The sequence below is a fragment of the Ornithodoros turicata genome, chromosome 10, assembly GCF_037126465.1.
Source record: "Ornithodoros turicata isolate Travis chromosome 10, ASM3712646v1, whole genome shotgun sequence".
Classification (NCBI taxonomy): Eukaryota; Metazoa; Arthropoda; class Arachnida; order Ixodida; family Argasidae; genus Ornithodoros; species Ornithodoros turicata.
The window spans coordinates 607,638-633,315 of NC_088210.1; the positions used below are offsets into that span (position 1 = coordinate 607,638).

The 25,678-nt window shown below is 44.8% G+C and overlaps 1 protein-coding gene and 1 long non-coding RNA gene across 3 annotated transcripts in view; one reads left to right on the plus strand and one right to left on the minus strand.

Annotated features, from left to right (window-relative positions):
• LOC135369999 (uncharacterized) overlaps nt 1–25,678 on the minus strand; it is a 155,227-nt gene that overhangs the window by 94,109 nt on the left and 35,440 nt on the right. For both annotated transcript variants that reach the window (XM_064603644.1, XM_064603645.1), the window contains exons 3-4: nt 8,967–9,023; nt 8,780–8,910 (exon numbers count right to left, since the gene is read on the minus strand). In XM_064603644.1, coding sequence (XP_064459714.1) covers nt 8,780–8,910; nt 8,967–9,023 — 188 coding nt within the window. The remainder of the gene's footprint in view (nt 1–8,779; nt 8,911–8,966; nt 9,024–25,678) is intronic.
• Nucleotides 1,221–2,878, plus strand: LOC135370272 (uncharacterized). Its single transcript, XR_010415275.1, has 4 exons — nt 1,221–1,328; nt 1,466–1,560; nt 1,630–1,801; nt 2,799–2,878. It is a non-coding gene; the product is annotated as an uncharacterized LOC135370272 (long non-coding RNA).

Sequence of the window (25,678 nt, forward strand, 5' to 3'; positions counted from 1 at the left end):
AAACATCGCAGGGGACGTTCAGGGGACCTCCGGGAGACATATATGGGTGTCTCATTTTTATTTTATAAGGATCACTTGGACTTAGTTGTGGATGTCTTGGTGTCGTCCGGGACAACCCTTAATCTGCATCTAGCTGACGTTGCTCGGAGCATGTCTTGCTTCCTGAGGAGATCCCCTCTCGATACCGAATGTAACATTCACATTCATTTTGCGCAATTAATTATTTCTTAAATGATGACAATAGCAAACCGAAACCGAAATCCGAAGAGGACAAAACAGAGCTCCATGCCATACCGTGACGTCACCCAATAGTATCGCAGCTTCGCAACCTGCATTTTCCCTCGTCAGATGATGTCAGCAGTGTATTGCGTTCAGTGCTTTCTCGCTTCGCGGATGCGAAGCGCTTGCTAATATAAGATCTGCGCAGTTTTGGGACGAGATATTTCGCACACATGTTCCTGAATCCCAAAGGCTGCGGGTATACCACAACCTTTGGGGTGATTTTGTTGCAAAGTCCCGTTTTAAGGAGAATTGGAACATGCAGAGACGTTCGGGTAGCCAGCTGCTGAGCTAAGGAAACGCACGACCATACAGGCTTAAAGGTCAGATATGCCGATTTTGAAGTGCCGCAGAACTGAGCGATACTCGCGCTGTGTGTTCATTACCGAACACTGAATATGTGTGCGAAATATCTTGCTCCAACTGTTAGTAGTTTTTTGGAAAACAGTTTTTTTAGTTCCCACGCCCGGCCGTCAGACCGTCGGCAAACCCTGCGCACGGGCGTACCGACGTCACTGCTCTCGGTTTATCTGTCTTTGGCTTGGCATGGGCTCTTGGCTTTGCTGCTTGGCTTCTTTCGTTTCCTCCTTTGTGCATCGTACATAAGCGAACAGCTGTTATGTTGTTGCTAAGCCGGAAACAAAGCATGTCAATGTTTTTTTTTTGGCACAGCGTCGTTTGGAAAGTGCACTTCCTTGTTCTGACCTTGCCTTTTATGGGCTGGAGCGATATGATTCGTAAATATGCCACGGCGAAGTTGTCGAAGATGCGAGAGTGCTACGCTGTTAGAACAATTCATCGGTACATTCAAGTGTTACCTATTATAAGCTGCCAAAAGACCAAGCAGTGCGAAGCTCTTGGCTGACAGTGGTGCCTGCTAATTTCCACTGCAAGGATTTCGCCCACGAATGTTATCATAGGTTACGCGCGACTCCAGAGGCAATTTGGAATCTCGGCACGAAATCGTCTGATGAAAATCCGAGGTGCCCGACGCATAACATTTTGAACGTGCCACGGAGGATCAAGGCAAAAAACGAGAGCAAAAAATGGTAAGTCGAGGTTCAGATATAAAAAATAGCAAGCTTAATGAATCGATTGTGCAGCTGTCCTACTGCGCTTACTCTGATATAACCACGATTAACAACACAATAGTACTATTGATAATCTAACTTCTGAATTATCACAGGTGCACGCTGAAGGCGGAAATGAAGCATGATCTGGCTTGCATCTGGTCATGAAGAAATTGCTGACACGTTAGTTGCAGTCCACCTCCACCAACAGGTATGACAATGTGATGTTATAATTTGAGTATTCATCTATGTTCAACTTTTCATGTGCATTCGCATGCAGACATTTTGACACCACTTTTAAATCTGCCCTCAAAGTTACAACCTGTGCTTCGAGGGTGGAAAACAAAGATCGCCATTCCGATTAGCTGCTATCTCCCAGTTCAAGCACTTTTGTGTCTGGACACTGGTTCCTGTGGATGGGGTGTTACAAGCTTTACTGTCTGATATAGAAGGTACGTTACATTAGTTCAGTTAATTTGTCTTTTGCACATTTTTGTTACTGTTAGCTGGATTACTGTTGGACATACAATCCTTTGACACACCGAAGCTGATGTCGCCTCTGATAACATTTTAGAATTTTCAGTGTCATCAACGTCCATTGAGGAAGGTGCCTTTACTATCTGTGAATCTTCATCTGAAGAATAGCCCAGAATTCATGTTAACATTGTCTACTCTTATTAATTCACTGTCTGTTTTCTGAGAGGTAAGAAAAATGGAAACTATTTATTTGTCACAACTTCACACTGGATACTGGTGTAGTACTGGCTTGACATGTAAGCTAAAATACCTGGATTCTACAATAATTGTGTTCAACTTGGTGCATTACCGTGGGCAATGCCACATTCACTACATTTTTAGTGGGTCCGGTGCACAAATACTGTGTGCATACTGCATACATACATACTGTTCGATAGGCAAAAATACCTGAGCAGTGCTGTGTAGTCTTTTTACCTAAAGTCCATACTCTTACTGCAAAGTCACAGTACGTAGAACGGCAATGTGCAGGTATGCTGCGATAGAGATTCACAACAGAAAGAAGACTGTTGAGAGCATCTAAATTTTAATGAGACGAGACTTTCGTGCACAAGGCTGCTCTTGTTAATGTCTAACATGAAGTTACAAAATCCCAGAATATATAAAACATGTTGTAATGTAGAGAGTGAGGGGTGGTACAGACATAAAGATAATTATATAATCATATATAATAAAATAAAAAGGGGGTACAACTGCCTCCTCAACTCAACTCGACAACTCAATAACTATACTTATTCTCTACCTTACAACATGTCATATATTCTGGAATTTTGTAACTTGATGTTAGACATCAAGAAGTACAGCCTTCTGTGCAAAAGTATTCTTTCTGTTGTGCACAATCATTATGCAGTAAATGCGACTATCCATTTCTTGTCATTAAATGCTTTCCCTTTCTTTCTTTCTTTTTTTCTGCAGTGATGAGCATCCATAAGGACACATGCCAGAAAGGGAGTCTCTTTGGGATGACAAACCCTCATTACCTCATGAGGATACAATGGTTGACGAATGGTTCTCAAGCACATCGAAACTTCAAACAAATAATTCATGAAAAAGCCAGTCAGTGCTAGCACCAGGAATTGAACGTGGGCCATCCTGCTACCAGTCAGAGATGTTCAGTGGTGTAGCCACGGCGGGGCTAGGGGGGGCTCGAGCCCCCCCCCCCTACCTGCCACGGACCGACCCACACAAATCGTGCAAATCCGAGAACATTATATATGGGGGGGGGGGGACCAGTGTCACTATCGCGAAAGTTCTTGCAGTTCATGGCGTCTATCTAAGAAGCATTCTTGAATGGTTTTCAAAGTATGAGCTTTTCAAAATACTTCCAATCTCGTGACACCACTTCATTGGTCATGACAGCCTATACATGTAATCGTACTGTGAACGTCTAAATCAACTATTTCGTTCCCTTTTTTAATCCTCAGTTTGAAGTGTGCACAAGTATGTGTGTGTTGTCGACACAGGATCAGCGGGGGGGAGGGAGTTTTCGTATCGAGCCCCCCCTACCTTTGAGGTCGGGCTATGCCACTGGAGATGTTACATTTCAGGTGCTCATTGACTTTTGGTGAATTACTTGTTGACTTTGCCCCAAGGTGGAGCTCGCTACAGCTCATTTGCTATCTGTTAATGTTGTGGCGTGTGTTGCGTTTTTCTCTTTGTGTGTTCCAGACTCAGAACGGTTAATTTGGTTCAGGTCAGATACGTTTCATTTAGACATGGCAAACATAAAGTGGTGTTTCTCAACACAACTTAGCAGTGGTCTTCATGCAATACTGCTACGGCCATTAAGCGTGAATAGAAACCTAGCCAGAGCAGCTGATACACAGAGAGAACATAGCCCGTGTGTGTTTGTCTTTTCCACCGCAGACCTTGGGTTTCCTCCCTGATGGCTACACATGTCAGGGATAGGTTTCAGAACCGGTAGTTCCCGCCAAGTGTGAATTGCTTTTCAGGGGATCATCACGCTGGCAGATGAAACATATGGTTGAAATTATTTGCAGGACAGGAATTGCGCAGCTTCACACAAATACTACTACTACGACGTAAGAGTGGTTTAAAATCTATATTTTTTGTGTTCCTGACATTATCGCACAAGATGTAGTATCCATTATGATCCTTTATGTGGGGGGTATGTACAGTGCAATCAACAGATGCTATTTACAAATCTGTGTTTTCTACTATGTTGAAATAGGGTAGTTTGTATCTGAGAGCCATAGTGAAACACAGGCCCTCGAGAAACATGGCAACACAGCAGGGGCTCTGGATGCTGCCTAAATTTCCAGAACACACAGCTCAAGGCAGCGGTTAAATAACAAGTGGTTAGAGAAATCCAAGATAGTTGCATCCGTAAGCAGTCCGCTGTTGGATTTGCTTCTGTCAGAGATATGTTATCTCAAAGGGAACGCACGGACACACTCAGAATGATACTAGGGCTGCGTGTGAAATAGAATGAGGAGAGGGGAAGATATATAACCATTTTTCTTTTCTGTTATTCCATTGGTTAAATTGTCATTTTCTTAGCAGCATATGTGTATATTCCAGAGTCTGCTAATAAATATATCAGTTTAGAGCTAGCAGTCGCATTGTAGATGTCTCATCCTGCCCTTGGTTGCTTGTGATTCACTATGGCCATGCTTGCTAATGCAAAAACAGAAAAGAAAAAAGACAATAGAAAAACACGAAAAGAGCGACCTAAAAAGCTGCCTGTTCTAGAGCTGACATGGAGGCAATGCAATGAGGTAACATGTTCCATTAATGAACTGTGCATAGTAGTACATATCACAACGGCAACCGATTATTCAGATTTTTCTTGATGTACTTTGTTTTTTTTAGCTTTGTTTGCACAGTCTATTATTGAAGCTTTATGTGATTCCCCTCTTCAGATACTTTAAGATTGCTGATGCTGTGCAGTTTGTTAATTTTGAAACTGTACTGTGCTGAGGTACAAAAACAGAATTGTCATATCTGCATTTGAGCACATAGGAATAATTTGTAAGTACTTTACTTGTTGACATTAATATTTGCACCAGGTCACAACATTGTTGATTTATGGAAAATGTAAATAAATATATTTATTTGCTTGCCAAACAATGCGCAAATGTCTTCTTTTCTAGTGAGATATTCCCTGTTCACCAGACATAAATGTGGAAAAGTTAAAGGGGCACAATGATGGTAGAGTCTAGCGTTGCTTTTTGCCACTTCACATATATGCACTGTTATTCGTGTGCACATGTAGGAATAGGAAGGTAGAGGATGCGCATAAAAAATTTCGTATGCAGCAACACATATGGTTCAGAAGATTAATTAGATGATGTCCAAGCATATATAATTGTGCTTCATGTGCAATAGGTATGCTAACGGATTGCTTCCATGAAGCCTTTTTATTTATTTTTTATAAATTATTTTTATAAATGTTATTTTTTATTTTATATAAATTTCATATTACATATTGTATACTTATATTTTTATAAATTAAAAACTCAAGTTACACGGCCCTTTTTAAATGGTTTGGTAACGTGTCTCTCACTGTAAAGGTAAGAGGCCATTGAGAATGCTGCAGACAAGGTTGCAACTTACATATTGCTTATCACGTCCTACATACAAAGTGATTTGTACAATAATTCCTGAGCACGGAATTAATCCCGAGGCTGGCCAGTGATGTCACCCACGACGACAAGTCACATAATTGCCTTTAATACTTTTACACCCCATGGGCTGAGTTGTGAATTGAAAGAGCACTCTACAGAAGGATAAGGTGCACCTGATTTCTAGGATCTATGCTATGCCCTAACTTTTCAGGCACCACATTTCTAAGTGGCAATATGTGCTCTGGTACTTCTTTTGCGTCTGCATAGTGTGCAACCACATGGCTACTGGAGCTTTCGTGTGCATGTTTTTGTGCGACGGTGTTCATTACAAACAATATCCAGATGTTAGACATAAAATGCAGTAGTTTGTAGCGTACCACACAACGCAGCGTGACATGGGAGTGCGTGATTCAAAGAAAGCTTCTGGAAAATGCACAGAATCTCACAAAAAGTTTAAAATGTGATTTGTATTTCATTTTACGTCTTTCGTCGTTACATACCGTCGTCGACGCTGTTGCACATTGATAAATCGTACGTAAAACTTGTCCCATAGCAGTATGCGGTTTCTCAAATACATAGCACAATTTTCCTGCAGTAATAAAACGCTGTCGGCATTTTCTTGCTGACACGGCTGTCGAAACGTCAGCCTCTACAATGGGCAAGTGCTGTAAAGGGGCTAACGCAGACGCGACTTGATACAAATTGTACGTGCTCACAAAACACAAACGACGAATTCCAGTCACAACATCGCACAGAGGTTGGTTCGCGAATGAGTTCGTAGCTGCTGCACTGTTTACTTATCGCGGAACGGTGGAACCCGGCTGTCCTCCATCTTCAAGCACGGATACGTGAAGCCGCGAGAAGCCGTAGCTGAAATCCACTGACAAGTACGAAGGTCACAACGTCACAACGAAGGTACGAACGTCACAATGCCCGTTCGGGCGCATTTACGTCATAAAAATGGCTGCGCCCATGTGTGTTTCGGAATGAATTACCTATTTTTTTGACGTGGTACTGTACCGAACTGAGAGAATGAAGGTGTATTTTGGGGAGAGCTGGATGTGGGCTTTCAGAATATCACAACCGTTTCGACTATTTGGGATATCGGCATAGCTGACCTTTAAAGAAAATCGGACGATATTTACTACGCTATTAAAGCAGAACCTCACCACATAGTACGCTCCTAACCAACCATTATTCCGACTAATATCATTCTGTGTGCTTATTTGCTCAAAACAGGAAAGGCGGCTATCTGAGACAAGCATAATGTGTCTCAGATTCAGTCTCTCGGAATTTGGAATGATGGTTGGCTAGGAGCGTGCATTGTGGTGAAGTCCATACGTTAGGCCGACAACGGCAAGCCTTCCAGCTATCAAGAAGCACAGTCATCGCCAGAGTGCGGAAAGTGGAAGGAAGCAATGGAAGACGAATTGCGATCACTGCACGAAGCACGAACGTGGATACTTGTCGACCGGAAGCCAGGAATGAATGTTGTAAAGTCAAAGTGGGTCTACCGGATAAAACGAGACGAAAAAGGAGTAATTCAAAAATATAAAGCTCGCCTCGTTGCGGTCGGTGCTAGTCAAGTTCACGGCATCGATTACTACGAAACGTACTCGCCAGTAGTCAAGTTGACAAGCTTACGATTGCTACTTGCTCTTGCTAGTGAAGAAAGCATGCACTTGCGTCAACTCGACGTCAAGACGGCGTATCTCCATGGCGTCCTCGAAGAGGAGGTCTACATGGAACAGCCGCCCGGAAACACAACGAAACCAGACAAAGTCTGTAAACTGCACAAATCCATCTATGGCTTGAAACAATCCGGAAGAACGTGGTACCAGACCTTAGACAAGACTCTGCAAGGCCTCGGTTACAGACGACTCGAATCAGAAAGGTGCGTCTACGTTCTGGAAAACGCGAATGATAACATCATCCTGAGCGTTTACGTCGACGATATGCTTATGGTCGCAACTAGACAGCATGCGTAGTTCAAGGCAATCGATGACCTGGGGAAAAACATAGACCTGAAAGACTTAGGAGAGCCGAAATATATTCTAAGCATTGAAGTTAACCACGAAAAGCGTAACCGCTGCATAAAACTACATCAGCGGAAGTATATCGACGAAACCCTGGAGAAATTCGGAATGGCTTCATGCAAGGAAGTCGGAACGCCGATAGTAAAGGGCCTGGGAACAAAACAAGAACACGACGTGGATAAAGATGGCGTTTACGATGCAAACACGCAGCAACAGCGCAGTCCGAGAAACATTCCGTACAAAAACCTTATCGGAAGCTTAATGTATCTAGCCCAAGCAACGAGACCTGACATCGCTTTTGCTACCAGTTATCTCAGCCAATTTAACAACAACTTCACCGAATCACATTGGCAAATGGCTAAACGAGTGCTGCTTATCTCAGTGGAACGAGAAGCACCGGGATCACGTATCGTGCTTCTGGTTCTCAAACCACGGGTTACACGGATGCAAGCTGGAACGAGGACGGATCCGGCAAATCTAGGAGCGCCTACGTGTACATAATGTCAGAAGGCGCCGTCTCCTGGAAATCAACCAGGCAACATCCAATGGCCCTCTCAACTTGCGAATCCGAATATATTGCCCTGACAGAAGCAATGAAGGAGGGCAAATGGCTTAAGGCCTTCATGGATGAACCCGGTTTCCGACAGTATTGCACTGGGGAGGTGCAACTCTACTGCGATAATCAATCGGCGATTATGCTAATTGATAATCCCATCCATCATCAACGGTCTAAACATATCCAACTGCGCTACCTGTACGCGAGAAACGAAGTTGAGAACAAAGAGTTCAAGGCATCTTACATGCCAACTGAACACATGATAGCGGACTCCTTGACCAAACCTGTTCCCAGGGACAAGAACTCCTTCTGCGCAAGAGGCTTCGGCCTTGGCGTTACCTAGCGTCAACACATGCTTATCACCAGCTGGCTTGTGGGGGGGGGGGGGGAGTTTGTTGCCGTTCTCGCCAGCTGATGTCCGACAACACAGGGCTGACTTCGACTTCTTCTCTAGTGACTAATAAAAAACAGCTGATTGTCACGGGGCACGCGATGACACACGGTCATTCTGCCAGCAGCCTCAAAACGGTAATGATGCCTCTTGTCTGACTCTGGTCCTGTCTCATCAGAAACCACTGATCTTGTCTCAATGGGTCGGGTAATCCCCCGCACAGTCAAAATAATTGAACGTCGTGGATGACTATTGTTAGCATAGTCAGTGTACGTTGTGGATGTCTAGCCTTCATTCTATGATGATTCGTTCAGTGCTCAACTTACTCGTATACATATACAAGAAGGTCGGCGAGGGATGCCTCACGATTGCCACGAAGGTATGATTTAAAATATCCACAAAATCTTTCCGCAACCATAGGCGTTAGCAGGAACCCTCCAAGATTGATACCGGTGACCTGGAAGAAAGAATTTTGACATATATGTGATACAGACGTTTTGGACAAAGACCTACCATGCCTACTCCAGAAACCCTTAGGGGTGGGCCGTCCACGTCTTGGGGAGGGGATACCTACAAGACAGATAAACCATGGTGTCTCTGAGTAGCGATTTTTTGTGTCTCTCAGGCATATTAACTGCCAAAAGTTTGAAGCCTAACAGTTAATAACGGAATCCATTCCCTGTTATTTGTCCTCGTGGATTCTGGCTACAAATATTATGTTTTTCTGTTACGTTGCGTCTCTGGTTTGTACAGAAGCCGACTTGGCGTCCCACAATGGAAGAAGCAACAAACGAATTAGCAACAAACAGGTGGCCCAGATTTCAGCCCCCCTAAACATCAACCTGTACTATCTCCTACTGCCACCCACTGATTATGGCTCTTTCAACACACAAAAATAGACAGTTGTCCAAGTGGGAATATATTTATTAAAGGTTGTGGTGCTAGGAATTGGCATTGCCAAATGCAATGCCAATCAGGTGAAGGAGAAAACCCGAGCCAAAAAACTTCACGATCTGTAAGAGACAAGACAGTACAAGTAAAAATATTACATGTTATATTTACCTATTTCACAGCTTCCATGTGGGTATGGTTCATTATCATTAAAGGGATACCGTTTGTCGTCGAATAGCATGAGGACAAGCTTTGTTCTCCACGGGCCGTACATCGACCCGAGCACGCTAATATTGCCACACACAAAGGATAAAACATAAGTAAAGTACAAACAGAAAACATATTTATTAATACCAATCAATAGTGTGGGGCCAACGTCGTTGATATCTTAAACACACTGAAAATTTTATAATATCTGATTAACAGATCCGAAGAGAGCGATACCAGATTCGATGACCCCAAGCTGGCTATCGTACATAGCAAGTACACACTTTTAAATGAGATGGTATTTCTTTAAAGGGACTGTCGCATCCGGAACCATGGTTACGAATCCAATATCAATGTACTCGGTACACTACCACGAGCTATTTGCCAAATTTTCTCCTTCCAAAACTGCCCGGGTGATGAGGAATCGAATTTAAAGGGACGGTCTCGTACACCCTGGCCCATCCAAAAAGCGTACCATTCGATTCCTCATACCTGAAAACGTAATACTGTGAATTCGCTCGTCCGGAATCGTCGCGGTTATTAAATAAACGAATTAAGTTGATAAGAACAGCGCCAGCACATTGCGATTTCTGTTGGCAACAGCGATATCCGCTACGATGGCAGACCGCTTATTGGATGAACAAATCGTCTGCTCTCGCGCCTTCTTGCAGCGGTGAGAGCAGACGACTTCCAAAAGGTGCTCGAGGATCACGGCGACGGCAATAAATTTGCTGCATGTGGTGGTCAAACGAAAGATGCGTATTGTAAAATGTGGCCGAACAACAATGTCAATACGTCTCGCATCTTCATTTCGGGCGGCAGTTTACGTGGATGACTCCACCTAATAAAGGCAGTTGACGCTTATTTACTAACTTGTCTCGTATCGTTCGGTATTTTGAGCACTTCTAGTTTGTCTTACCTGCGAAAAGAATATTCCGTATGGAAGTGGTGGAAACGTAACCCGGGTGTATAACAACTCTTTTGTCGATGAAAATGTGACGAAAGTGGATATAGAAAAGCACCTGTTGGGAGTCACACACTCGAAGCATCTTCAACAAAAGGTCTGATTGTCACACGCGTGCGTGTACTCCGCACGTTTCGTTCACGATGCATATGAGGTAAGAGACGTTCTGCGAGCACGATATGTATGGGACGGTGCCGGACGCAGCTCAAACTAAAAGATGTCGGCCGTCACACAGTCAACTGTTAGCGGCAACGGTGTCCAAAGAACTGGATACGCGCAGTATTGAAATGTATGTATTACTTTGTTGATAATAGCCAAAAGTGATGTGTACAGAAATTATCGGCACCGCACGAAACGGCAGTCCCGCGTACCTCGGAAGGAAGTGCTTGATCCAGCAGGCTACATCAGTTTGTTTTGCATATAGCCTCTCTAAGGTTTTATCCCTACCGGAGCAGTATATCGCCAAACTATGCTCAATAATGTTGTCTTGTACCCCTTCAGTAGCTGACACTAACTGATGAGAGTGGCACTCCTTCCTGTGCCAGAATCAACACCTATTAATGGGTCACAAATATAACAACTCCAATGCGCAGGCTTCACAGCTCTATTTAATTTTTCCCTGTACATTGCTGAAGTGAGAAAAGTATTGCATAATATAAATATGTAAGTTATATCCACAAATCAGTGTTGTGATTATATGATGTTCAAGCAGCAAAAGACAAGACAGCCTTGTTGACAGGACAGGACGACAGGTTGCTCAGAGCTTGCTGCTTGAACATCATTATGACTACCCGATACCAACAACCCAATTTTAACACAATTGGTCGGTGCTGTGGACGTACATTACAATAAGGGACAATAAAAGATGACTACATAAACACTCAACTTCCGCAAACTTTATGTTCAACTTGTTGGACATGTTAGTCTGCAACCCCTGATATCGAATCAAAATGTGAGCCAGTATGGGCTCATGAACACACCGGCGTAACATGAGCAAAAATAAGACTGACGACATGTCGACAAGTTGCAAACCGCTGTTCCATCTTACAAATTTGTCATGCACGTCTAGGTATTTTTCATATTTTTTAAACATTTACACATCTTTCATATTCAACGTGCTGGACATCTTAGTGTGCAACCCCTGACACAATCAAAATATGAGCCAATATGAGCTCAGGAACACACTGGTGTAACATATGAGCAACAATAAGCCAGACGACATGTAAACATGTTGCAAACCGCTGTTCCATTTTACAAATTTGTCATGGACATCTAGGTATTTTTGATATTTTTGAAAGTTTTTAAACATTTCCAAATCTTTTATATTCAATGTGCTGGACATCTTAGTGTGCAACCCCTGACACAATCAAAATCTGAGCCAAAATCTGAGCCAAAATGGGCTCATGAACACACCGGTGTGACATGAGCAACAATAAGCCAGACGACATGTAAACATGTTGCAAACCGCTGTTCCACCTTCCAAATTTGTGATGTACGTCCAGGTATTTTTGATATTTTTGAAAGTTTTTAAACATTTCCAAATCTTTTATATTCAACATGTTGGACATCTTAGTGTGCAACCCCTGACACAATCAAAATCTGAGCCAGTATGAGCTCATGAACACACTGGTGTAACATGAGCAACAATAAGCCAGACGACATGTAAAGATGTTGCAAACCGCTGTTCCATCTTACAAATTTGTCATGGACATCTAGGTATTTTTGATATTTTTGAAAGTTTTTAAACATTTCCAAATCTTTTATATTCAACGTGCTGGACATCTTAGTGTGCAACCCCTGACACAATCAAAATCTGAGCCAGTATGAGCTCATGAACACACCGGTGTAACATGAGCAACAATAAGCCAGACGACATGTAAACCTGTTGCAAACCGCTGTTCCATCTTCAAATTTGTCATGGATGTCTAGGTATTTTTGATATTTTTGAAAGTTTTTAAACATCTCCAAATCTTTTATATTCAACGTGCTGGACATCGTAGTGTGCAACCCCTGACACAATCAAAATCTGAGCCAGTATGGGCTCATGAACACACCGGTGTAACATGAGCAACAATAAGCCAGACGACATGTAAACATGTTGCAAACCGCTGTTCCATCTTACAAATTTGTCATGTACGTCCAGGTATTTTTGATATTTTTGAAAGTTTTTAAACATTTCCAAATCTTTTATATTCAACGTGCTGGACATCTTAGTGTGCAACACCTGACACAATCAAAATCTGAGCCAGTATGAGCTCATGAACACACCGGTGTAACATGAGCAACAATAAGCCAGACGACATGTAAACATGTTGCAAACCGCTGTTCCATCTTACAAATTTGTCATGGACGTCTAGGTATTTTTGATATTTTTGAAAGTTTTTAAACATTTCCAAATCTTTTATATTCAACGTGATGGACATCTTAATGTGCGACCCCTGACACAATCAAAATCTGAGCCAGTATGGGCTCATGAACACACCGGTGTAACATAGCAACAATAAGCCAGATGACATGTAAACATGTTGCAAACCGCTATTCCATCTTACAAATTTGTCATGGACGTCTAGGTATTTTTTATATTTTTGAAAGTTTTTAAACATTTCCAAATCTTTTATATTCAACGTGCTGGACATCTTAGTGTGCAACCCCTGACACAACCAAAATCTGAGCCAGTATGGGCTCATGAACACCCTCCGTAACATTAGCAAAAATACGGCTGATCCATCTTGCACATTCGTAATGCACGTCTAGGTATTTTTGATATGAAATACTATAATCATCAATGATGATAAGAGCTTATTCGATGCAGAAGCATGGTCTTTGATGCAGATGTTGGGTGGTCCTGAAAAGGGCTTTTTTTTCATAGGCCAGGGGTAATTGAAGACGTTGAACAGCTTATCCTTGATTTTGTCATTTGCTCCAGGTGTAATGACATGAATGGAAAGCCTTCACTTATCACGTTGACAACCTCCTGCCGCTTGCGGGAATGGATAGAGAGAGCAGCTTTCTTCAGCAGTCTATCCAAGTTCTGATACATATATGACGAAATGCCCAAATCTGAAATTTTGCATAACGTACCATGAAACACACATTTTTATATGCAAATAAAAAGCTGCGCAACAAAACCAAACCTTACAACACCTTTCAGGAGAATACAACACCATGTGTACGTGACGGATCGAAACAGGTTCCAGATGGTGCGCAGAACACACATGCTGGTATTGGCGAGCAGTGTCTACACACACACCTGCAATGTTTGTACAATTTAGAAAGGTGTCACGATCAAGCGGAACATATATGCGCAAAAAAGTGCGCTTTTATAGATGGGTCTTACCCGTCAATCGATTCCGGATCATCCACTACTTTCACTGGCTAACCACGTTGTTGTGGCAAAGGGTCAGTAGCTAAAGGTTCATCAACGTCCCCGGTTCTTCAATCGATCGGCGCCGATGAGCTCATCTTCACCGCTTAGTGACAGGCACCCGTCACTATCGCTAAATTTGCTATCAGACATTACGACGTCGCGCGTGACAACTTTCAAGCGCAAAGCACATACACCTCCGACTGTATTGTGCATTGCGCTTCGGTCGCCCAATGGGCGACCTGCCACCATAAATACCATAACCACGTCACATGTGACGTTGCATGAGAGGGAGTTGAATCCAGCTGCGACTTCCGTCGTCTGCTGTCACGGCATATTCCTTCAAATTTCTCGAAAACCACTTCGTGTTCTGGTTGAAACTTCGCGACTGTATTTCTGTAGCACTCTTGAATATAATTTCAGCTAAGTTTCGGAATCGCTCGATCTGTACGAGACCGTCCCTTTAAAAGATCCGGTTTCGTTTTGGTCCTCGAAAGTGCCAGCGCCAACAACATCGCGTGACGCAAGGTGGAATCTGGCTAATCCGCGGTGAAGGACGCTGTCGTCTGCCGCCAAGTCTGGGGCTGCTTTGTTTTTTTCCTGCACGTCGCCCGTATTCACATGTGACACTTTCTAGTGAGGCGGATACTCTTTGTGAATCGGGAGAACCTATACGCTTGCATCCTTCGCGTGAGATGTCGTTTGGAAACCGCCGCAGCGTTCCTGGCTCCAGGAAAACTTCCTTCGAAAACCTCGATGTTTGATTTCGCACGCCTAAGGTACAGCTACAGCCAGACCCCAGACGAAGCGAAAGTTGGAAGCAGCTACATCACTAGCGGGTATCCAGATGAAGCAAGGAGTGTTCATGCTGTCCGTGAAATGCTGTCCGTGCATCGGTGAAATGCTCCTCGCATTTCACCGATAGTGTGTACCTGGATGAGAACATCATGTAAGTGCTACTTGGATTGACACAAAAAGGAAAGAGCTGAAACTTCCCAGACAACCATCAACGTCCCCAGGACATCCCAGTTTGGCCATAACGTCCAGGTCCATGATGGATGTCCACTGGATATCCCCTGGATGTCCCAAAGTATCCATAAATATCCTAGATTTATCCAGTGCTGACGTTGCGAGCTGGACGTCCCTTGGACGTCCTGTGGGTGTATAATATCGGACGTGTTGTGATACAGCCAATTAGGCTAACAGCTTTCATAGCAACGAAGGTGTGGTGCACTCTGGTCGCAACCAATAACTACACGCGTAAAATAACATAGCGCAAGATTTGGATGCGGGATCTTAGCAGCTATATTTTTATTGGCATCCTGCGAGTAATATTACACCAGTTTCATTTACTCAATAGCTCCATAAAATAACGTGCATAGAACTACGACAGTACCAACCGTATGCGAGCTATCGCCGTTCCGACAATGTTCCTCGAACAAAGGGAGCCAGCAACTTCGACAGTAAGTCACAATGTCTATGTAGTTTCCCCAATCGGATCTATCACTCTTGCGCGTGAGTAACTTAGCAGCAAATGACGAAATCGGTACAACATAACGTATCCCCTTACCTATGATTAATAAATAGATAGATAAAATACAATAAACAAGTAAAAGAACATGATGTCATTCATATGAACGTGATTGGATTTTCTCGTTGTTGGACGCGTTATCATGAAACTTTCCCTGTTACTGAACCTGTGACTTTCGTCTGCTTTTGTGGAATGTGGTAGACATGATTGGTTTTCATGTGTATTACAGCTGCAAGCAGCTCGACAGGGTCAAGCGCAAGTGGTAGGTATATTACTTAAATACATATAATGTGTTTACAATTTTTTGAGACAGAACAATTCGCGAACTATGAACCCCGATCACTAAAAGGAAGAACTGACGCTGTTTGTGTGCTGGTGTTAGAAACAGGCACTATATACAAGCAGTACCTCTGTCCGTAACATAAGCGCCATAAACCACTTCCCAGTTTCCTTTTATCTCGCTGTTTGTGTGCTGTAGGGCGGCGGTTTTTGCGGTTCTCGTAACCAACTTGAGGTGCACTTTTGACGTTCTGTGTTATAGAAGGACCAGGTGCTGCTGATCCAAGTCCCATCCATCCATGAAATGGCATCAAACAATGTACGTGTGTGCACGACAATTTTGCTGAGAGACCTGGTTTTTACACTAAGGCCTTTACGACGCCTCTGACAAATTAGGATCTTCCAGAACAGTGCTTTCTTCATCCAAGTTCAAGAAGTAAAGAGAATGACTTCATGGCTTCTACTGACATCTCACAGCTACATGCCAAGACAAAATAACTTGAAAGGAGGAAACGAAAAACAAAGAAAAAAAAGGTCCTTTTCAGGTCCACCCAAATGTTTGTGCAGAGGCTGACAACAACAAATTTATTGTGAGATGATGAATGATGCTGATGCAGCGTTGAGATTAAGCCCTTGTTTCCCTTTTTGCAATGCTATACATTACTGCCGGTTAAATGTAAAATGATGCACCTACCTCCAGACATTAAAGGGGCTACCAGAGATCTAGTGTCAATTCAACAGAAAAGCTGCATGTTCTACGAGGCACTGTCACATAAGCATTGGCCAAATTTGCTGTCCTGTGAGCTTTGATAGGATATGCCGTAGATAGTAAGAGGCCTCTTAATGTAAAAGGGAGGTGCATTACTCGAGTAGTGGGGTCTGAGGCATGAGGGTCATTTCAGGATGTACTAACCCTTCCAAAATTTTACACTTTGTTGTGCCCAGAGATCGATCCAGTTCCGCCCCCCTCCCCAAAACCCCGAGTTTTTTTCCTGTGTACCACTGTTATAATGTAACCGCAGCCCCCCCCCCCTTTTTTTTTTGCAACACCCCGCAAGCTTGAGGTTCTCGGTTAACTACTGATTGTGCGTTTGGAAAAGGTAAGTGAAGGTGGAACTCGTCTACCCCATGTTAATTACCCGAAGTTCACGAAACCGTCCAGAAATGTAAGGAACACACAATTCTAGATTTTCATTGCAATTGAAGTACTTACGAAGCTGTTTTTTTGTGAGTCCCCGCTTCAGATCCCAAGGGACATTGCCAGTGTGGTGCACGCTGATAACTGTCTGTGCATAGCAAATAATAAATATCTGTGCATGATAGGGAGAAAGGTCCCTATCCCATCCAGCCCAGCAACGCTCTGCGCTGAAAGCTCTTCTGACATTTCTGGACACCATCGGACTTCGATCGTTATTGTGAAGGGGCTCGTTATTTTATTCCTCCCATTCCCACCAGCAATGGGGTAGAGTATCGCCTGTGGCGATGAAACTCCCCACTCTCCAAGGTCAAAAAATAAAGTTGTTCTGTGCATGAAGAGTTGGATGTGGACTTGTGCAATGGCTCTTGAATGGACAACACTCAGTCAACACAAAGATTTATTCACATTTGCGTAACTTATTGCCTGTCATTATAATAATTATTATAATACATAGACAAGAGGTAATGCTCTGCCAAGGATCTCTGAAGTTACAGTCTTGAAAGCTGTTTTCAAAACAGTGGTGCTAAAAAAATTGGATCAATGACAGGTATCAAAATTTGTTTTTCTGTATCACGGCAGAACAATATTCCGTGGGAATGACAAATTTTGGACATTCCCAGACAGATGTATCACTTACTATGATAACGAGGTGTAACTGTACCATTAGTGAGTTATGAAACGTTACCTAAAATTATTTGACGTGTTATATCCCTCACATGCTATAATACTGCCAACGATAAGAAGCATTACACTACCATTAAAAGTATAACTGTCACTTATGGCCAGGTAGTTTATTGCTCCTGCATATTTCTTTGCACTTCTCGGGATTACTGTGGTAACATAGATTATGTTTCTCACTTCTCAATTGGAAACTACATCAGTCTATTATGGTGTAGGTGTGAACAGGAAATGAGGCACACTAAAGATGATAGCCCTGATAGGACCGGGATGGAAAAACGTTGGCGAATCATGCGGACGACACACCCAGGTATTTGTCGTATGTTTCTCGGTCCAAGGAATCTCCAAACTCAGCTTGTAAACACACAATAAGCAGTGAACCTGACGTAGCTGTAAAAAGAAATGACACTTTCCTAAACACGTAGCACAGTTAATTTCCTGACAATCATTCTAATTCTAACCAGGCCCTTGAGTTGCACAGGTGGTTAGAGCCTTCGTAACTTTCATGGGGCATTCGTGGTGTGTGCAAACAACGACGACAACTACGAAAATAAGGATTGCTCAACGTGCCTATCTATCGTGGATACAGTAGGCGAAGACTGTGATCGTCGCTGCAATACTGCGTTGGATACACCACCAGAAGTTCTGGCTGAAGACAGAGAGCTGGGAACAAAGTGTGATGCGTGCTTACATTGTACTTCGCCGTCATTGCACAACTCTGCCACTCACCAGCACTGCAGCATATAGGTACTCATCCGGTTCCTGGGGAGCACAGACGCTGCACAAACACTTGGATTGTTTCCTGCGTCGTAGTGAATGTCACGGGATCAAGTATTGAGCACTCTGATCACGAACGTACCTAAAGCAGTGGTCCTGAGGGTCGTTCTGTTGCGCTAACGCAGCTGCGGCACGTACGTCACCAGCGACTTGCAGAGGAAGCGGATCCGTCGAATATGGGCCGTCGTCAAACATGTACATTCGTCACGGGAGCTATTACTAAAGGCATTTGAACAGCTCGATTCGCCACTTCCGCGTTCCGAGTCCGCCATCTCCGTATGTGCTTTCGCCAGGCCTCCACAGCTCCCCGCATTTGCGGCAGTAGAAAAATGAAATCATGTCACAGTCACGTGGTATTACATCGTCAGGCATCATGACGGATGCCCATTGGCCGAAGCAGGATGCGCGCTCCGGGATTGGTTGATAAAGTTTCGAAATATCTGACAGCTCACTTTTCGCGGGAAGTCTGGTCTGGGCAGTCGCCCAGGCGGGCAGCTCCAAGCAAGGTCACTTCGTCTCCGCGGCTCGCCGATGTCGGTTGACCACAACGAACAAAGAGGAAGTGTATGCGCGGGTTTCTTCGTGAGTGATAGTGACTCTGGCCATGTACTGATCTCCGATAAAGTGTCAACGTACGGACATTCTTGCCGGGTCGGAACTGGAATGATTGGTGAGCTGACGGCCAGAGGAACACTTTCGAGCGCGGTCGCATTTTCAAATACAGTGACTAAGAAGAGAGTGTTCGTAACGACAAAAGTATTTCCCGTGACTGTGCATCGCCAGAATGAGAAGAAGATGCTCATCTGTGAAACGCACGCACTCGTGGACTTAGCTCGCCTCCAGAAGTAGACTGTGTGTGTGCTTTGCAAGTTCGAACTTGGTTTGGTTGCTGTCTATTCAAGGAACGAAACGCCCTGTACGCACGGTGAATATATGAGTCAAACATTTGAGTTTATACGTTGCATCAATAAATATGTATTTAGCCTATCAAAAATGTCTTAGTTATTTTGGAATAACGGGCGCCAGGTATGAAAACCAGTAGAAGTCAGTGGTAGCCAGGGCCGGCCGAAAGCCGAGCCAAACGGAGAGGTTGCTGATTGGCTGGCTGCTAGGCATCACGACGCATTTTTATTGGTCGTACGTGAGGCCGACAACGGCAAGCCCTACCGCCATCACCACCACCACCACCACCACCACCACCACCTTTTATTGGTCGTATGTCCAGTGTTGCCTGAATTATCTCAAACTATGGGCTCTATGGGGAGCTGTGGGCGCCTGCCTTCGCCTTCGTCTCCCTGACCTTGCTCATGCAAGCTGCAAGCCGCGGGGACTCCTCTGGCTCGCCGCGTTCTTATTGGTCAGATTCCTTGTGACGTTGCTAAAGATTCTCAGCAGGGAGTTCGGCTTGACGCCCGCATCCGTCGTCTGCTGTAGCGCCGCTTACACACGAATTACGCAAAAAGTATTCCGACTATCGGGATGGGACTTTCGGAGTCATGATCAGTGAAGGACGGGGAATCTCATTTCACTGTGGTTTCGGAATCGGTCTGTGGTCGATGCGACTGTCCCTTTAACGCATTTTTGGGCTTCGGAAGTGTAGCGTCAGTGGAGAGGGACGCTCGGCTGATAACAAACCGTTCTGCCGGCGGGGATTTAGCAGATTGCAAGGTCTTCACCAATGTGTCAAAAAAAAAAAAAGTCGGGTGTCGCCTGCAAGCGCGTTCACCTCCCTCTCGTCAAGACCAACTTGTTATTTTCACTTGTTGTTATCGTCCCACATCATCTCTCCCATCATCATCTCCCACACACTTACCGTAGTTTTGGTGCCCTTTGGCCTTCGTTGCCTTTGTGCCAATAAACTTATGATCTCTCTCTCTCTCTCTCTATAGGCCAGCGCCATGACCATTCATAAATTGCAAGCTGCGACCTACAACAAGGTAGTCTACTCCTGAGCAGGTCACAAGCGCACCACCTCGTCTATGTTGCCATGTCGCGAGTGACTAGCCTCGAGGGCCTGTACATGTCGAATGAGACTTGATATTTATCACAGGAACAGCAACGCCGACAAACAGCTGGCGAAAACAAGCGCTTCTAGCATAACCGTACCTCTGAGCATGGCCATAGCGAACGTTCAGATTTTGCTGGCACGCTGAAAGGACGTTCAGGGTGATGTATTTCTTACGAAGGAGCACGTGCTCCGGTTGACGAAAACGTGGGCTGATGATCCGTGTGAGATAGGCGGATGTGGGTGCATGTCGTTCCGCGTGCGCCAAGAAAGCAGAGTGATCGGTGTCGCACCTTACGCCAAGCAAGGTGAAGTGGGGTCACTTCCTGGAATCTGCCCATCAAAACGAAGCGAGAAGCAGGAGACGTGCGCAGCGCACTATCAATGCGCGTAGAACCATCATTGTCGCTGTCTACCTTAGAGACGAAATCAAATTCTTCCTCACTTGTAATCTCCTCCCGTGAACTCCTAAAAGACAAATAATTTCCCGAGGTAAAAAGAGCGCACTATACCGACGTACCACTCATTCTGTGTGCCTTTAACATTAACTCCAGGGACGGTAACAAAAGGTTGGATATCGACTATATGAAGGAGATGTTCAACTTGGACATCGTGGGTGATGCGAATGTTCCGACCATACGCAACGACACAACGATAGGCTGTGTGTTCGCGATAAGTGCATGCGAGTGTGAGCTACAGGGACTACATATCCTTCTACAGTATCCACAAACCGATTATGTGCGCTATCGCTAGAATTGAAGGTCACCCAGACGAAGAGAAATCGTCCAAGTGATCGTGTTCATTGGCACGTTCAGACTCATGGCCTTAGTAATGAATACAGAGTTTTAGCAGATAGGTAGTTCTCACCGATAATGCTTGGAAATACGATAAGTCAATCGGCTTACATCACGTTGCTGATGTTTGATTGGACAGCGTCCTTTATAGCGTCGTTTCCAAAGGGTTCGCGATCTGCTGAAGCTCCCGAAATTTTGCCTCTTTCGTATCCAAAACGGAGTCGTCGTCCTTCACCTGCTGTAAGGCTAGTAATGCGCATTTTATACGCGTGCGGCAGTGCGACAAAGAGTACAGTCATTTTTTATTAATGAATTTATCTGAGGAATGATTATTCTAAAGCATTGGAACCGTCAACGTCCCATTTCATAACATGCATTCACGATTCTTTTTCACAACTATTTTTAATATCGCAGGAATTCAAATCCAGCGGCAAATATCAAGGGTCGAAAGATGAAAGTCACTGAAAAGGTTAGCCAACTGTAGGACTCGAACCCACGTCTTCAGGACTACCAGTCCAGGGCTCTACCAATTGAGCTAAGCTAACATGCCTTCTCAGCGACTTCCACGGGTGCGTTATCTGAAGGGACAAACCAGCCGTTTTCTCTCACTCAACCTCCTTTCACTCTTATATTTTTGCTCACTCAGACACACATTCATACAACGGGATCGACGCAGGCGGCAATTGTTGAACATGAAATAACTGATGTTCTGAGGCTGGAACAACATAGAAGGGGCAAATACATACAAGCTTGCAAATACATTGAAAAGCAAGTACATTGAGGTTTTGTATGTATTTGTCCCTTCTATGTTGTTCCAGCCTCAGAACATCAGTTCTTTCAAGTATCAAGGGTCACAACGTCTGATAAAGGGGAACAGTATGACGACAATCAATATAGCATGACTGAGCTGATTACCAGAATGACTACCCAGCATGACAAGCCCGATGTCTTCCATAGATTTCCAGTCCTGACCCGGCCCGTACACGAATCCGCCGGCCCAGGCACCGCCCGTAACCGAATGTTTGCATGCTCAGGCCCGGTCCCAGTCCGCCTCTGCTCTATGTGTTCTCGAGGCCCGGAGGCATATTTTGATGTACTAAAGAGCACAGCTTATCGCAGGATATGTGCTCTTGCTATGCAGGATATGCTTGCAGTCACTGTTGAAACGTGTAAAAAAAATATCTGTAGATCCGAATCCGAAAAATCTGTAGACTTTCAAAACTCAGTTTCTTGAAGGTTTTGCTTTCAAATCTGGGATGTCTGTCTCTAAATTAATGGAAGAGCAAGAACTTATTTCGTTTCACTGCTGAAGAGAACAATCGGAATTCATTGCCGCGGCACACATGCAGTATGCGTTGGAACTTTCGGATGTCCCGTTTTTTTCTGACTGTAGCGGACTTATGTGTCCGCTCTGGCAGCAAGCCGCTCTGTGCTTGATGCCCGCTTGCTTGCTTCGGAAGGCAGTGCGCAAAGCGCGTGGGCGATATGTATGTACACTGCGGTTCAAGAGAGACTCATCTCCGCTCCATTGCGCATGCACCGGTGTTAGTTCCCCTTTCTCGAGCTCTCACGCAACCGAAATACGTCAGAGCACCTCACCTAACTGACCCTCGCACAGGACTCTCACGGGAACGAAATATGTCCTAGCACCTAAACTAACTGTCCCTCGTACGGACTCTGAGCGCGCCCGCCACGCCAATCGTCCCCAAATGTGTGAGTGCAACTGTGAAATCTAGACCTATTATACGAAATAAGCATGATCACATATAAAAAAAAGTGACAGTTCTCAGATGCGAATACCATGATATCCCACACCGAATGGGAAAAAAAGTGACATGAAAAATCAGCTGTCCAGTCTCGTGAAGAATGTTCGCGAACATGCCCGACCATGGCCGGAATGGTCGAGCCCGTACCCAGCCCGGGCCCGGTGGCTGAAACCCGAGCCCGACTCGGTCTCAACTTTGTTAATTTCTCTCAACAAGTTTAATTGAATTTCATTAAAGAATAGAAACCTGAGCTAGGATGGGCACGAAGGAACATGAAACACAATATCACGACGATTTTCTTTCTACCTGCAAGATGCTGCAGAAATTACTGTAAGCTTATTTTTCATGAATAGGGAATCCATAGCTATCTACACCGAGGAGGCAGCACACAACGTTGGCGAGGCGCTGGGAACTGACGGCAAAGAACTGGATATGTTGTACGATATAATGCGATCATGTTCGAAAAACAATTGGCGACAGAAGGTTCGAGAAAGACTGCTCCCACCTCGTTTTCCTGGGCAGATGGACGGGCGCCAAGCCTTACTGCCGCCAAGCGCTCAAGCGGTAATATTGCAGACTGTGGGAGACGCAAGCGCAAAGTTTGGAATACGACTGTCATGTTTGTTGTGCATTGGAATCGACAGGGGGTCACGATGTTTCTAGTTTCGATTCCTCGTGAGTCTTTTAAAGTCGCTGACTGTACGCTGTTGGGCGTCATATCTAGTAACCAGCTTGTGGCAGTCGTTCGTAGATGTGAATTTGTGCGCAGATGTCTAACGAATGCGGCGTTGCCCAATGCCTGGTTAGGACTTGCAGTAGTGTTTATTTATTCTGTATGAGTTAGTCTACATTTAGATTCTCAATAGAAGCACTCATTGAACAGTGAAGCATTCTTACAAAATATATGTTGTGATGCAAAGCGCAATAGTGTACGGTGTGGGTTATTCGAAGGCGGTCTCGACTGCTTGTTGAAAACGCTTGTACATGGCCTTCTAAATATTGTGCCTCGATTATTAACGGGTTGATAATTCAACTGGCTGCACAAGGATTATTGGTCAAATAAGTCACGATAAAGGCACTTACAATGGGTGATTTTCTCTCGATCTTGGTTGCGCTTGTTCTCCCTTGCGCATCCGTTTGAAGTCGAGGTTCAGCAGTTTTATCGTTCACCCAGTCTTGTGAGTGCTTCGCTGCTCCACCAACCTTTGCTCACAAATGTGTGCTCAACAGCGACGGACTTTATAAGTATGCCTCAATATTTTCCCCCAGACAGCGTGTCCAGATCGGAAAGACACAGGGAGGTATGGAGGAAGACAGACGCGTTGCTGAATTAAGTTGGTGAAGAGGGCAGTTCAAAAAGTAACGTGCGACAATTATGTTACCGCTAGTCTACGCACGAGTGCTGCTGCTGCCACGGAAAAAGAGGCCGACGCACAATGGAGTCCACAAGGAAGTTCCCATCATGATTACATTGCATGTGTGCACGACGTATCTTCGGAGAAGGAAAAAGCCTCGATCCCTAGGGAGACGGAGACCCAGCGCCAGCGGACAACGCGAGCTGCGCGTGGGACGCAGAGCCATGCGTCGATCCATACAATCGTGAGACTCGTGGGCGCCGGCTGCTCAGGGGGGCTTGGGGTCTGAGCCTCCCAAGCTCTCCCGGGCGGGGGGGGGGGGGAGGCCACCCAGGGATCCCGGCACCTGCGAGAAGTCTACCCAGCTGACACTCAAAACCAACGTTTCCAGCTAACGTTTCCATCCTAAAAATCGCGTGTTTCATGCGAGTGATCATGAAAATCCTGTAAAACTTTGCCTCACAACTTCCCGACCTCTGTGTATAAAAAGAAGGGGTTGTGCACCGGCCCTCTCCGGCAGGTCGAAAAATCTACTCCTGTGGTGAGATAGCTACGCAGCTAACATGGACAACTTACAGTGACGCATCTGCCGACGTGACTTCTTATGGGCCAATGAACAAATTGGAGAAAACTGAAGGAGGCTCTGAAGGTAACAGGCTTGAAAACATCGAGAAAAATCTAGTGAAGATAGCTTTAAAGCAAAATCGCACACATTTTGCTCTGAGTAGTATCGCTCATCGTATACCTCAAACGCACTGACGCAGGATCCACATTGAGCGCAATCATAATTAGGCAGCGATCGTGATCGCCCACAGGTGCGTTCAACGCGAGTCTCCGAGATAGAGACACCCGTCCCACTTTCTTACACGATTACACCCTTTAAGGAGGGATGGCGCAGACGCTGTGGCTCCTTTTCTGCCTCGAGTACTGGCTACTCGTCCTTCCGGTTCCGGCTTGGCAAGATCTCGGCGGCCCGCACGGACAAACGCCGAAATAACTGATATATCATTTGGTTCAATGTGAATTTCACTCATTCAGACATACTGAACAATACTTCCTTTTAATTTGAAACTTCAGTGGGTACTGTGTGTTCTCGCAAACTGGTGTCCAATGAAAACCTGGACCACAAACGTGGGGTGCGGACGGCGCAGGATCACGCAGGGGGTTGCGACGACCAGGATGGCGTGCTGACCCTGATTATGCACGACGGCGCGTTTGACGTTTGAATTAGCAGCTTTGGGTACCCTATTCCGAAAGGTGCTGGAACTATACTCAAAAGGGAACGCAGATCAAATATTGAAGCCGTCGATTTCATATATTTTGGACTAAGCGCGCAGGTTCTGAGAAAATTTAGTAGACGATTGTCGGAAACCAATCCAGAAGCTGTAAGTCAGCACAGCAAAGCGCACGAGCAAT